The sequence below is a fragment of the Ailuropoda melanoleuca genome, chromosome 11 (assembly GCF_002007445.2).
Source record: "Ailuropoda melanoleuca isolate Jingjing chromosome 11, ASM200744v2, whole genome shotgun sequence".
NCBI classification, from domain to species: Eukaryota; Metazoa; Chordata; class Mammalia; order Carnivora; family Ursidae; genus Ailuropoda; species Ailuropoda melanoleuca.
This window is the reverse complement of record NC_048228.1, coordinates 77,670,786-77,686,665: the sequence shown is the minus strand read 5'-3', so window position 1 is coordinate 77,686,665 and position 15,880 is coordinate 77,670,786. Positions and strand designations below refer to the sequence as shown.

The window sequence follows — 15,880 nt, the reverse complement described above, 5'->3', positions numbered from 1 at the left end:
TTTATAAAAATTGAAGGGTGTCAAAGCACACATGTATCTATTCATTAATTTCTTGAGGGTAAGATGCCTGATCATTTCCATACATTCATCTTTACTTCCAGGGCTGAGCATAGTACCAGATACATGGTAAGAATTTAACATTCCTTTGTTAAATTTATGGATGGAATGCATGCATGCATGTAGAAAATGTTATGGGAGCATAGAAGAGGCAATGCTTGACATTCTGGGAATAATTGAAGCAAGTGGATTAATTATCCGGATAAAGGGGTGGGAGACAGAGGTTTGTAGCAGAGGCTACTTATTGTTCCCCAATAGCCATTCTCCCCTTCTTCCATAGCAATAGTTCCCTTGATTTCTAGTTGGACACATATGCCAACCCTCTTTGCTGCTAGGTATGCCATGTGACTAAGTTCTGGCCACGTGATGTGTGTACTTTTCAGGTTATGTCCTTGAAAGGAATGGGTATGCCCTCCCTTTCCTCTTAATTCCCCCAACCCCTAGCTGGCAATGATGGTAAGCCACCCTGGACTAAGCTGATAAGGGCAAAGCCCTTATATGCAGCATAAAATAGGAGTGTGGAGGAGAGCCCTTATGCCAACAGGACTTTATGTGAGAAATAAACTTGCTCTGTTGAAGCCAACGGTTATTTTGGGTCTCTGTCACAGTGGCTAAATTCATATCCTAATACGAGCATCAGGAAGGATTTATAGAGGCAATGTTTGCACTGAGTTTCAAAGATTGAGTAGGAGGAGTTCACCAGGTAGACACAAAAATTAAAGTAGCCATATTAAACCGCTTTGGGGAGGTTTATATTTGTTCCCAGTTCCATGCTATAATTAGGGGTTGGAGGAGGCAAATTTGATCGTCTTAGGGTCCATTTCAGCCAAGTCCTTCTTTGCAGGCAATTCCTGGAAAGGGGGGACTTGGTCTTAAGTTGGCAAAGACCTTTACCCAATTTGCCCTGGAAGAGTCCGTCTAATGTGATAGCCATTCCTCTAAAAAGTATGGAAATAAAGTAGGCTCGTCTTTCCCCCTTTTTTTCAGTAGCTCTCTACATTCATCTGTTTTAACATTTCTTGCTCTCCTGCTACACGCGCCAAGGCGGGTGCTGTCAGCGACACAAAATTCTTGCTTTCTAGGAGACCGCCCGGGACGTGTCGGGAAAGAGGCGGCCACTTGTGGTTCTGGGGAGATCGACGACCCTCGGGAACCCAGCGGTCCAACTGCGCAAGGGGACTTCGGTTTCAAGGAGGGGCTGGAACAGGAGTCACGGAACTCAGAAAGAAGAACAACTAGCCAGGGGGTAAAGGCTGCACCCTCCAAATCCCGCGGGAACAGCTCTCCAGCGGCGTCCGGCCCGCTCCCGGTTGCCATGGAGACCTGGGTCCCGGCCGGCCGGCCGATCGCGAGAGGCGGATCCTTGCGGGGCCTGAACTGTGGGTCCACCGGCGCCGCGCTCCACCCGGCTCTGCCGCCGCGTCCGGCCAAGGGCCGCTGTGCGTGACCCGGAGAGGCCGGGAGGCGCGCTCTGCTTTCGGGAACCGAAGCGAAGCGAGCGCGGGAGGTCGCGACCCCCGCCTCCCCCCCCCCCGCCCCAAACCGAGCGGGTGGGAGAGGCTGCATTGGAACCAAACTGCCGCCGGCGTCCCGCCGTCCCCGGGCTCCCGAGGGCACTGTTCGGACACCAGGCTCCGGTGCCCCAAGTGCAGCGGCTGCCGCGTCTCCGTCCCCGAAGCCCGGGGAAACATCCGGCCTCTGGGGTAAGGGGCGCCCGTGGAGCCACGGACGCGGCTCGTGGGGAGCGTTACCCCCAAACGGGCCTCGGGAATGGTCGCTTGGGAGACGAGTCCCCAACCTCCTCCCCACCCCCCTCCCTTTCTGAGTGTGTGGACGTTTGGTTGGGTCTTGCCCGGCCCCAAGTATGGGACGCTTGGATCCGCCAGGAGATGCCGCCTCTGAGTCTTGAACGCCACAACGAAATGGGCCACCAAGTGGGTCCTGCATAAATAGTGATTTACCGAGATAACCTTTTCTTTTCACAGAGACGATGCTTAAGGTACAAGGAAGACCATTTCCTGGAACATCTGAGTTGTAATTCAGCCTTGACTTAGCCGACCACAGTCAAGGAGCAAACATGCTTCATGCCACAAGTGAACTGGAGTTTTCGAACGAAAAAAATACGGAGGATATCGCCCAACTCGCTTCCCTGGCACTGTCAAGTGACCCATCACCCAGCGAAAAAAGTTCACCTGGTTTACCCGAAAAAACGGGCTATCCGGACTCCGTTTACGTTATGGCAGCAAACATTTTTCAGGGTATTCGATTCGAAAAGTCACCAGAGCAAGTCTTAATAAAGTATGGGAATGAACCTTTGCGGTCCTTGCTGAAGTCTGAGGATGAAGCCTTTCAGCGGTCCTCCTATGAGCTGGCTTTCAGTGCCCTGAAGTGTGAGTAGTACCGGCCTTAAAGATCAGCACTGAAAGAAAAATAAGGAGAGAATTTGTGGAGTGCAGTCCCCCACTCCCGCCCCCTCCTGCACACCGGGTTTTGTTTTTAGGCGTAAGCCTATCTTTGGTCAGTTGCAAATGTTAAGGAATTAAGGGAGTTGAGGTAAAATAAACTCTTTCAGGCCGGAACTGTTTTTTCCCTGCAGATCTGCCTGGGCCTAGCACCGTGCCTGGCCTTAGACAGATGTCATGCACAGTCATGAAATTGAACAAGGAAACAATTCCACTGACAGGAAGAATTAAGAATCCACTGCAGTATCCCAAGTACAGGTTCCCTCTCCTTGGGTTATCTCTTTGCATTTTGTGTGTTGACATCTTGTATATTAGTGTATGAACTTTCACAAATATAAAAGCCAGTAAGAGGGTCGGGGAAAGGAACAGAGATGGAGTAAGAAGAAAAGATGCAATATATTCAAAATGAATATGAAAATTAAATCAACTCCAATTAAGGTGATCCCATTCATAGCCAGTAGCCTTAATTTTGGGAGCTTGTAAATTTATTCCTCCAAACTTCTGTAGAATGCCCCTTTCCAATTTGCCTCCAGAATTTGAGATGCAATGTTTCAGATTCCCTCAGTCGTGGTTAATTATCAGCTTCTGAGTATGGAGCTGACTCTAGGATGGAACCAGATACTGATACTATGAGAGCAAGCAGTCAAAGTGTCTGGAGATGTTTGTTTTTGGACTAGCTATGAACTTTAGAGTTTATATTACAACACGTTGTGCTATATTATTTTAATGTTTATATTGGTTTGTAAACTGACTGAATACAGTTCCAGAAAAGAAGTTCCAGAAATACTTAGATTATTAGCAGCATGGCTGAAAGATGAGCATGTGCCCTTCTTAAAGAGACAACTGGAAAGGCAACACTAATTTTCATGTATTTCCTTAGTGTTAGTACTTACTGGGTCTCCTACACCCTTGCACATCGGCAGTTAACAATTGTTCAGTTGAGCTAAAATATTCCATTAATTACTTACATGTGAATATATGTATTTCGGTAGTCTGCAGACGTGACGCAGCTCAACTCTGAAGCCAGGGATTTGTCAACATAGAGAAAAATTTGATGTTAAGATGCAACTTCTCTTTAGTTTTCATTTGTTTTCTCCTGTTCAGGTTTTTTTCTTTTTCTTTTTGAATCTGTCTTAACCATTTTTTCTTTTCCAGTGTAATCTTTCAGATTGTTTCATCCATTCCTTCCACCTGCTTTAAAAAAATGTAGTTTTAAAGATGCAGCTGTTGCACTTTAAATAATGAGCCAAATGAACATTTTTACATTTTCTCCTTGTAACAATGAAAGGCGGACTGGGCATCTATGTTAATTAGTTGGTATTTAATGTTAATGCCAAAATTCTATTATAGACAATTTGTTTTCCTAATGGAACATTGACTCCTACCTTTAGAAATCTACTAAAAGCCTGAAATTATTCTATGTAAAATTAACATATTAACTAAATGGTCATGCCATAGTGATATGTGTACTAGATTATCTTTTTCTTTCTCTCGGTCTTTATTTCTGTTTTATGAAAGGGCCTTGTGACTATTTGATATTTTTTAATGACCCAGAAAATCCCATTCAGACAAAGTATTGTCATAGGCCTTTACAAACCTGCTTTTGCTTGAAATGTTCATATTTTAAATTCTAATTCTAAAATAAGTTCAAATACTAGAATGTCTTTGGTTGTTTACTTGGTACAAGTATTATATTCTTATAATAATAATATCTTGTTTAAATTATTATCTGAATAATTTATGAATGTTCAAATAGAATAAAACCAGAGTTTCTAAATGCATTAGGTTTCCAAGGTAATTAAGAGCCTGATATTTTGCTTTAAAATATGGGATGCTCTGTGCATTTCACTTTTATCTTCTGTATTTATCAGTGTTCTACCAATACTTTCACATGACATTTTATAAATTCACATTTAGCTTGTACAGTATAGGTTCAGGGAATCACAATTTGGAAAAGAAAATTCTGGATTTTTCCTCTGTGGTTTTATAGGAGCAATAATGCTGAAAAGGTTACTGTACAAACTAAAGAGAGCTTGGGTAATGGTACCTTTTATTGGTGAATTATGAATAGGTAATTAGGTCATATTACCTTTTTTTTCTGTGGAAGTACAAGGAGGAGGAAAAAATGACAGAGGAAAGTCCTTAATTATGTAAATGTTAAGTATATTCCTTTGGTTGTGTTGTTTTTTAGTTTTATTGTTTGCTCTTTTGTTGATGTCCTTTGTGTATAAGCTCTTTCAAAGCAGAGAGTGTATTTATCTGATTAACCTTTTAAAGATTTAAAGAGTTCACTATGTTTTTTTAAGATGAAGACAACCGCTACTCTTGCTTTACTAAATAGCCCCAAAGTCAATTTTCTGTTAAAGAAGGTAATGAAGAGGAGCCTATTCCTTTTAAGTTTTATTTCTATCAAAGAAGTAGAGTACTAGCAGCCAGTTTGTTTTTTCAAAGAATCTCTGGATGTTTCAAGGAATTCTAAATATTAAAAAAGAAGAAAATCTGGAAAATGCTTTCTTAAGAAATAATCTGATGAACCACAAATAAAGAAAAAAAGAGCGCTGGGAGAAACAGATTTCCCTGGAATTGTTCATCTTGTTCCTGGCTGAATTCTTTCTCTAGCCTCTCTGGGTATATATAGTAGTTGGTGAACTTTCAGTTCCAGGAATTGACTATGGCATTAACCTGCTCATTTCAGAATCTTCTAAACCTGTCAGTGAAAAACCTAGTAAATGCTTAATGTATGGTTTGGTTATGGCTTTGGAAATTAGTAATTGTAGTTGGGGTGCCCAAGACCACCCTCAGGGTCAATGATTCACTGGAAGGACTCACAGAACTCAGCAAAGCAATTATACTCATGGTTATAGTTTATTACAGTGAAAGGTTATTTAAAATCAACACCCGGGGCACCTGGGTGGCACAGTCATTAAGCGTCTGCCTTTGGCTCAGGGCGTGATCGCAGAGTCCTGGGATCGAGCCCCGCATCAGGCTCCCTGCTCCACTGGGAGCCTGCCTCTTCCTCTCCCACTCCCCTGCCTGTGTTCCCTGTCTCGCTGGCTGTCTCTCTCTGTGTCAAATAAATAAATAAAAATCTTTAAAAATAAATAAATAAATAAATAAATATAATAAAATCAACACCAGAAAAAGGTACATAGGAGAGAGTCCAGGAGAGACCTGGTACAAGTTTCCTATTGTCCTTTTCCAATGGAGTCCTTGGGCAATGCTTAATTCTCTTAGCAACAATGTATGACAACACACATGAAGTACTGTAGTATGTAGAAGGAAGTACTGAAGATAGGGAACCTCATCTAAGCCTTACTGTCCAGGGTGTTTATTGGGATCAGTCACGTAGATAGGAGTGCACTAGTAGCTGACCTTACTCAGTCTCAAGCTCTTTCAGAGGCCATGCTGATCGTGTTGCTCAATGCCCATGTAAACAAGGACATTTTTATCAGGCAAGATATTCCAAAGGCTTATAGAGATTATCTCCCAGGAGCTTGGAGGGCCAACTCTTTCCTCGAATGTTCAGGGTTTGGCCACCCCGGCCTGCTCAGTTAATTCTTTTTCTTTTTTTTTTTTTTTTTTTTAAGATTTTATTTATTATTTATTTGACAGAGATAGAGACAGCCAGCGAGAGAGGGAATACAAGCAGGGGGAGTGGGAGAGGAAGAAGCAGGCTCATAAGAGGAGCCTGATGTGGGGCTCGATCCCATAACGCCGGGATCACACCCTGAGCCGAAGGCAGACGCCCAACCGCCGTGCTACCCAGGCGCCCCAATTCTTTTTTCTTAAAGATATTTATTTATTTATTTATTTATTTAAGAGAGCAAGCATGTGTGCACGTGCACATGTGAGGGGAGGGGCAGAGGGGGAGAAGCAGACTCCCCAAGGAGCATGGAGCTTGACCCAGGGCTAGGGCTTGATCCCATGACCCTGAGATCAGGACCTGAGGTGAAACACAGGTACCCTGCCTGCTGAGTTAATTCTTGATTGCATAGTGATTCATTAGGAAAATGATTTAGATCAATAACCTCATAAGATCTGGTTTCATGTAAGAGGTTAAAGCAATTTTCTTGACTGACAATAATAATACCTTATATTTGCATAGTTCTTTGTAATTCAAAAAACAGTTTATATCATTTGATATACCAGTCCTTTGAGATGCAAGATTCTCATTTTGCAGATGAAAAATTGAAGGAGGCTCAAGAAGAGATTAAATGATGTATCTAAGGAACTAGCAGGAAGAAGGTTAAAAAGAGGAAGTATTTCATCTGGTTGGAAAAGGGTGGTAGAGTAGCAACCCCATCCCTAAATCCTAATTTTTTACGGTTCCATGTTATTTTATTTTAATTGCATAATGATTTTGTGTTTGGTGATGCCAGCTTCCTTTCCCTGGTGTTTACATCTTTCAAATATTCTTTCAGAATGTTAGTGGATATTCTTACTAGTTTTGCCAAAAAATACTTAAATAATTTTATTGTTTCCCTCCTTCCACACACATACAAACTGCATTTATCTGTATTGTATAATTACAATTGACATTCTTGAATGAAGATTCTAGAGATCCCTCACATGAAGGAAAATAAAGAGGGAGAACCTAGAGGAGAGTCAAAAGAATGGATGGAGGGATGACAAGATGGGCTATGTGAATTTTAGGGGTCCAATAAATAGCACTCCTCCTTTACACTTGATTTTGGAATGACTGAGGGGAAAAAAGGTGTTTGGTGACATGGCTTTAGATCTCCAGCCAAGTGGCTTGCAAATACTTTACTATTGAGTTAGAGACTTCTCATCTGATCCATGACTCAGCTGAAGTGTAGCCCTCTCTATTGCACGTCCTGCAGACACACTGGCAGAGGGTGTTTCTCTAGGGAAGACCCCTCCATGTTGAAAACCTGAGGAATGGGGATTAAGCGTTCTCTTCAACAGACTAAAGAGAACAGGCGTTAATTAGTGGGGAACAGGGAATAATAATTCAAGTTCTTATGCCAAACCAGGTAGGATAGGCAAGTTTACAATCTTCAAGTAAATCCTGACAACTCAGATTAGTCACTGGCTGTGTTTTATTTAGCCACCCTGGTTTGTTACTAAGAGGAAGGTGAAGAAAGGCAGCATAATGTTGTGGTAAAGAACATGCACTTTGGTGCCAGACTGTCTGGGTTTGAAGCCCTGATTTGCCACTAGGTGTGTGACTACAAACATTTTACTTAACTATATTTTCCTCATTTCCTATAAAATAGGGATAATAAAGATCTAATTCACAAGGTTGTTACAAGAGTTCAATGAACATATGGAAAGCACTTAGAACAAGGTGTAGCACATAGAAAGCACTATCTGAAGTGTACAGTTACTATTAATGGTGATATTACTATGTGAGAATGTTATGTAAATCATAGATACACAAAGGTAATGCATTCTGCACAGTATCAAAGGCAGCCCAAAGATGCTACCAGTTTTGATAAAAGCCCCCTAAGGAAAAATGCAATATTGGCAAAATCATCCTTTTTTCATTCTGTCTCTCCTATTTCTTAAGAGTTAAGCATCTCCATTGCTCAAAATTCTGTGACCTGCGCAGGTCTGCTTCCTTAGAACTTCATTTTTATGATGACTGTATTTTCTGTGATAAAAATTGGGACCCATGCTGAAAACCTATGAAATAGATAGGAATTGGTTTGCAAGTACTGAGATTGTAAAACTAAACTTTATTTTCCTTGAAAGTGAAATGGGGATATTGCCTTGTATAATGCAGCCATAACTGGTGGCTCAAATATGGATCACGATTCCAAAGGATTTCCTATGAAAATTGGAGTCTGTGCTCCCATTAGTTACTTCTTTTTAGTTTTTCCCTTCTCCCAAATAAAAGCAAATTGAGCATGTGCTGTGCATATAGTAGGTTTTCCACAAATGTTGAGTGAATTGAAGCTAGCTAGCCTAGCTTTCTGGTCAACTGATTAAAGCATTTGTTACATGATGTATATATAGTTTAAGTAGTTGTAACAAAAGGAACACTCATGTACTCTGTGGAGTTTTTTCAATACATCCACTTGTTTCCACCTAGTACCTTTGCAATTCTCTGCCTAGAATGTTCTCTCCTCCCAGATCTTGACATGGCTAACTCCTTGTCATTAGGGTCTTAAATTAAATATTATCAGTGTCTTCACTAGTGAGTCCTACCAAATATTTCAGTAAGAAGTAATACTGATCTAACATAAACTCTTCCAAAGAATATAGGAAGAGGGAACACTTCCCACTTACTGCACAGGGTCAGCGTAACCCTGATCTCAACACTGACAAGTATATTACAAGAAAAGAAAATGATAGACCAATATTCCTCATGAGCATAAACATAGAACAAACTTCTTAGCAAATTGAATCCAACAATACATAAAAATGATAAGACACTTAAATTAGATCCTGTTTAATGTTTTTCAAAGGACATAAACTGGAGGTCAAAATTCTTTTATTATTACTTTAGCTATTCAGATAATGCTCCTTTGACTAGGATTTCATGTGGAACCTGGGTCCTAAGGGTCCAGGAATCATAAAGATGACAGGTATTCATCCTGTAACTGTAATTTGAGTCTTTGTCAAGAATTGAGGTATATTTTAGATATGAAAGTAAAAGTATTTGGTAGTATTGTCTAAAGTGTGCTTTGATTCCAAAGTTTTCATTTTCAGTTTTGGTATTTTTGAGTAACAGAAATTTTCCTCGTCTTGCAGTTCAAGATATTTTGGAAACTATATTAATAGACAGCTCCATCTTCCCAAGTACCACAATAGTAAGTAGACAACTTTTATATAATTAGCTGTCTCATGATTATTATTTAGAAAGTCTTAAAAAGCCTTTAGATTTAAATCAAAACTAGTTTGCTTAATGCTGAGACCTCTTCAAAACACATCCTGAACTCTTTCCTACTTCTAATACTGATCCTAGACCTTTCATTGTGATGAACATAGCAAAAATTGTCTCTTTAAAAAGGTTTATTTTTTTATTGGACTTTTTTCCATTTGGAAGCCCTTCTCTACTTCCCAATACAACCAGACTATGTAAAAATAGTCATATTTCTGCTCTCTTATCAAAAATAGTGGGATGAAAAATATTGCTATTAGATATTGTTTGTATACTTTCCTTTATGTGTGTTTCCTCTTGGTAGCCAGAACATTTGAACAGTCTTATTATTGTGATGCTGTATGATTTCCAAGATAGAAAATTTCAAGCTCGTCTCTTTTCTGATAATGAAGAGCCCATAGCAGAAGTTCAAGAAGTAGAGAACCTTCTTAACAGGTAATTGTTAAAGTGCAAAGGATATTTTATATGAAATAATTATTAGTATTTTAATTGGTAAAATTGTACCGTATAATGTAAGATAACTGTCAAAAATTTACAGAGAAAAAAATAAAAGCTCATGTTTCATGAGTTCTTTTACAAACGGTCTCAAACAGGTTAAATATTCTGTTTAAAATCAAGTTGTTTTTGAAAGCTTGAATTGTAAGATTCAGCTTGTATTTGAAAAATCATGAAAAATTCCTAATAGTTAGCATATACATAAATTAAACTTCTTTTGAAACGGCTATTATTTATTTACTTAGCTCTGTTTATAGCTCTTAAAAAAATCTAACATGTATCAAATGAGAAAATTCCAACAGGAGATAAGAACCCACTACTTTGACAAATTAAAAAAAAAAACTAAAAAACTTCTACGTAGTTAAGAACAAACTAACAAGTTTTAAATTTGTTTTCTTTTTAGCCTAAATCTTGGCAGAAACCTACTATGGGGATAATAATAGTACATACCTGAATTGATTAAACTAACGCATGTGAAATGCTTAGTTTAGAACCACACATATAGTAAATGGTTAATAAATGTTAAGTGCTACTGTTGTTAGGGCTTTTGTTATCATGTTGTTGAAACTTAAGGGAAAGCAGAATATAGCAATGACAACACTCTTTTAGGAAGATTTTTCCCTCGTGAATAATCTGAAACAGTTATCAGTATGGCATCTGATTTTATATTGTTACGGGAAATTCAAGCAGTTTCATTTAAATTATTGGCCAGAGGATTAAGATAATGGAGTAATAACAATAACTTACAGTTACTGAGCACTTAGTATATATCAATCACTGTTGTAAGGAGCTCTCTAATAACAACCCTCTGAGGAGGGTACTATTAGCAACCTGTATTTTAACACATGGAGAAACTGAGGCACACACAGGTTACAGGAACCTACCTGAGGCTTGAAATCCAGGAACAGAGTGGCCAGAATTCAGATTCAGGAAGGCTGACTGCAGAGTCCAAGCTTTAACCATTTATACGCTACTGCTCCCTTCCACTTAGGATAGTGAGGTTTGGCTGAAGTACTCTGGAAGATTAAAATTAAGACACAGTCATATCTCATGTCAGATGTAGCCATAAGACATTGTAAGATGGAGAAGAGCAAAAGCGATCAGAATTATTTACTCTCTGTGTTAGATAACTAAGGATCTCACCCTGTTTACTGTGTGACTTTCTGGGCAACCACCTCACTGTCCATCCCACTACTGGGCAACCTGCCTTCCAGGACAGGCATCCAGATACATCAGAGAAAAATCGGTGGAGCAGTATGCTTGGGACAGGCTTAGAGGTTCAGCTTTGCTGAGCTTCCCTTAGTTCTGTTTGACTTACTCAGGACTCAAGAGACATTGAAGGAAGTCCCAGCTTAGTCTCACTGAGCCTGATGAGAACTGAGGTTAGCCTGAGTCAGCCAGGAAAGCCACGGGGCTCTAACCAAATAAGAAAGACCAGACTATGCTTTCATAAGCAGCAGATTTTTAGTTAAGTGCTAGCAAGGCAGAGAATAGGTCAAGCAAGGGCCATGGCTCAGGAGGCCAAAAGAGCCAGAAGACATTACTGTCTAAGGATTCCTGATTCCCCAGATTTTTCCCTTTCTCCAAATAACCATGCTACCTCCTGCCTTAAAACATATTGGTTACATTCTTGTCAGTGCAAGAGTTTTTCCCCTTACAGAAACCAATAAAGGTTTATATAATGCAAATATTATTCTCAAATTCATCAGTGAACCAATCAAATTAACCAATTTGTACTCTACTCAATTCATAATATGCTATAGAAGAAATGTATTTTATTTTATTTATTTTTAAAGACTTTATTTATTTATTTGTGAGAGAGGGAGGAGCATAAGGAGTGGGAGCAGCAGGCAGAGGGAAAAGAAGACTCCCCACTGAGCAAGGAGCCCAATGTGGGACTCTATCCCAGGACTCTGGGATCATGATCCCAGCTGAAGGCAGATGCTCAACCAACTGAGCCACCCAGGCATCCCAGGAGAAATGGTTTTTTTTTAAGATTTATTTTTATTTATTTGACAGAGAGAGAGAGACAACCAGCGAGAGAAGAACACAAGCAGGGGGAGTGGGAGAGGAAGAAGCAGGCTCCCAGTGGATCAGGGAGCCCAATGCGGGGCTCGATCCCAGGACCCTGGGATCACGCCCTGAGCCAAAGGCAGACGCTAAACAGGAGAAAAGTATTTTAATCAAGATGTGTTTTAATGTGTTTAATCAAAATGTGTTTTAATCAAGAGTTGTAGCATTCAAGTAATAGAAGCCGTCTTCAGTTAGCTTGAGCAAAAATGGAAGGTGTTCTTATAAAGATACTGGGATGTCTCATGCAACTCAAAGACTCAGAAAGGGAATGAAGTCAAGAATTGGAAAGATGTTAGGACTTTGTTTATTTCTGCTTTTTAATCTTTTTATCTCTGCCTTTCTCTTAGTATCTGCTCCATTCTCTTTTTCTCTGCATTTCTGCCTTCTCTGCTTCTCTAGTCTATATGGAAAAAAGCCCTACTCTTGCACCTCAGTTCCTGAGCTTACAGGTTACAATTGTGTTTTAGTTTCTTAATTTAGACTAACTTATTTTATCACCTCCATACCCCAATTCTAAATTCTAGGTTTCCTGGAAATTTGATTGGCTCCACGGGGTTTGGGTGCATTCCTTTGGGCCAATCCCTCATAGCCAGTAGAGTGGGATTCTGAGCTCAGACAGAATGTTGACCTGTAGCTCAACCTCTGTCGATCTCCAGAGGCTTAGGGCTGGGTGCTGTTGTCCCCAGGGAAGTAGAATCATTGTAAGCTTGAAGTATATCTTAGTATGTTTCTACTGAGGATAAAAACCAATTTTAAGATGTGACAGAGGTAATTTTTAGCAAGAAACTGAATAAGAATGATTTCCTTCTTATGAAAATTCTGTTTGATCTTTGTTGTTGTTATGTCTCTACCAGAGGTCCTTGTGGTTTATACTCTATATACCAACTTGTGTCTTTTCCTTTTGTTTGTTCATGGCTTTAGAGATACAATCTAAGATGATACCTATTACCATTTTGAACATATGCAGGGTGCTTAAGAACTCATTCCTTATATAAATCAAGTATGTTTTTAATACTGTGTGCATGGGTTAAATAAAAAGATACCATAGCCATTTCCTTTCTCACTCTCCATGCCCTCACACTAGCCCCAAAATCAGTTTCTACCAAATAATGTTGGAATTTTCTGAGGCAGAATTGGAGAACAAGCAGTGAAAGACTAGAGAGAGAGCAGGAGGGGAAAGAGCTAGTAGTCCATCCTTCCAAACCACCCAAAACTATTCCTCCTGAGGTCTTCCACATTACATTACAGCACCCACGTCAACCTGGACATCATCCTTGATACTTCTTGCCTCCCCTTTCCTGTGCCCATACCATACCTAATGTGGTAAGTCCAACTGGAAAACATGCTTCATCTGTCTACTTTCCGTTTCCACTACTACCTTCCAAATCCAAGCCACCAGCTTGCTACACTAGTTTCCTTATTGATTTCCCTGCCTGTAACTCATACTTTCCCACACTCTATTCTACATGGCAGGTAGAGCAGTATTTTTTAAATGTAATTATATGGTCATAAGAGAGTGTCTTAAATTTGACTTATCCTCCTGCTGTAACAATTAGAAAACTGGACAAAATACATGAGGCAAAGATTTGGGGTATTAGACAAGATATAGCACAAAAGCTTGATCCCTGAGAGAATGAAAACAAATGAAGTGAGCATTAGAATAGTCCTGGCTTTATGCCTAGAGGTACTTTCCAACTGCAGTACAGGAAGGCAGGGAGCCCCAGAGGAAAACGGTAGTCTCACTAAGAAAACAGAGATCAGAATTTTGGAAGGCTGAATGATAATTTGCCTTTTGTTTTTATTCTATTAAAGTGGTAAGGTAATTTATACTGAATGATTTTTTAAGTGTTAAAACCAATCAGGCACTTTAGGGATTCATTATATTTGTTCAGATATGTCTCTTTTCTTGTCTTCCCCAATTATCTCATTTCCTATAATGCTCCAGTTTCTCATTTGCCAAAATGGTCCCCAAATACTTATCCAGGGGTTTTTATATCTCATATTCTTTCCACCTCTTCTTTGGAAACTCTTAGCCTATTTTACTTAATTAGTGAATATTCTGAAACAGTTGTCAGTATGATGTCTGATTTTATATTTGTATGAGAAATTAAGTAATTGACTGAAGATTATATTTTGGCATTAAAAAATATTCAATTTAGGGGTGCCTGGGTGGCTCAGTTGGTTGGGTGCCCGACTCTTGGGTTCTGTGGGGGTTGTGATCTTGGCATGCTGGGATGGAGCCCATGTTGGGCTCTGCGCTCAGCACGGAGTCTGCTTGCGATTCTCTTCCTCTCCCTCTGCCCCTCCCCTTGCTCACATGTGTGCACTCACCCTCTCTCTCTAAAATAAATAAATAAAATCTTAAGAAAAGAAAATATTCAATTTATGTTAAGGGGACCATATATACACAATATACGGAAATAAATTTGAAATGGATTAAAGACTTGAATGTTAAGACTGGAAACCATAAACTCCTAGAAAAAAACATAGGCACTAAGTCTTTGGCATCAGCAATATTTGTTTGCACCAGTCTCCTCAGGCACGGGCAACAAAAGCTATATATACACACACACACACACACACACACACACACACATATATATAGCTTTATATATATGTTTATTTATTATATATTATATTTATTATATATATATTGATATATAAATGCTTTTGCACACAGAAAGAAATCACCAACAAAAAAAAAAGGCAATCTACTGAATGGGAGATGATATTTGCAAGTCATACATCCATTAAAGGGTTAATGTCCAAAATATATAAAGAACTTAAACAACTTAATATAAAAAAACACAACCAATTAAAAAAAGGGGAAAGAACTTGAATAGACATTTTTCCAAAGAAGGCATATAGATGGCCAGCAGGCACATGAAAATGTGTTCAACATCACTACTTATCAGGGAGATGTAATTCAAAACCATAATGAGATACCTGACACCTGTCAGATTGGCTATTATCAAAAACAAAAAATAACAAGTGTTGGCAAGGACATGAGAAGTGGAGAAAAGAGAATCCTTGTATGCTGTTGGTGGGAATATAAATTAGTGCAGCCACTATGGAAAACAGTACGGAGGGTCCTCAAAAAGTAAAAATAGTACTACTGTATGATCCAGCAGTTCACTGCTGGATATTTATCCAATGAAAATGAAAACACCAATTCGAAGAGATATATGCACCCCTGTGTTCATGGCAGCATTATTTACAATAGCCACGATATGGAAGCAATAGATCAATGGATGAAGATGGGATACGAGATACATACAGATATACACATAAACCTCAGCTATAGAAAAGAATGAAATCTTGCCATTTGCAACTACATGAATGGACCTAGAGTGTGTTATGCTAAGTGAAATAAGTCAGAGAAAGACAAATAGCATATGATTTCACTTATATGTGGAATCTAAAAAGCAAAACAAATGAACAAACAAAACAGAAATAGATTCATAGATACAGGAAACAAACTGTTGGTTACCAGAGTGCGAAGGGTGGGGATGAGCAAAATGGGTGAAGGGGGTTAAGAAGCACAAACTTCCAGTTACAAAATAAATAAGTCATTGGGATGTAATACAAAATATAGGGAATATAGTCAATAATATTCTAATAACTTCAGTGACAGATGAACTAGACTTAACATGGGGATCATTTCATAATGTCTGAAAATATTGACTCACTATGATATATACCTGAAACTAAAAGGATATTATATGTCAATTATACATCAATTAAAAAATAAGAAGAAAATAAACTGAAGGAAAATGGTGTATTAGGATTCTATTCTGGCAACCAACAGTACCCCAACTCAAACAAGATTAGGCAAAAGAAAGAATTTATTATAAGGTATTTCATGGAAAATTGAACATCAAGATGACAGGAAGGACAGTGATGTGGCTATGCTTCTACTAAGTCCTGTGACTTAAGTAACATCAGG

At 39.2% G+C, this 15,880-nt stretch overlaps 1 protein-coding gene across 2 annotated transcripts in view; it reads left to right on the top strand.

Annotated features, from left to right (window-relative positions):
- Positions 1 to 1,186: 1,186 nt before the first annotated feature.
- The window catches only part of NSUN7 (NOP2/Sun RNA methyltransferase family member 7), a 51,561-nt gene continuing 36,867 nt past the window's right edge, over positions 1,187 to 15,880 (top strand). Inside the window, exons 1-4 of one of the 2 annotated variants that reach the window (XM_002926503.4) lie at positions 1,187 to 1,760; positions 2,043 to 2,447; positions 9,237 to 9,295; positions 9,671 to 9,801. In XM_002926503.4, coding sequence (XP_002926549.1) covers positions 2,135 to 2,447; positions 9,237 to 9,295; positions 9,671 to 9,801 — 503 coding nt within the window. In that variant the 5' untranslated portion in view covers positions 1,187 to 1,760; positions 2,043 to 2,134. The other variant, XM_034671910.1, reaches the window with a different exon arrangement.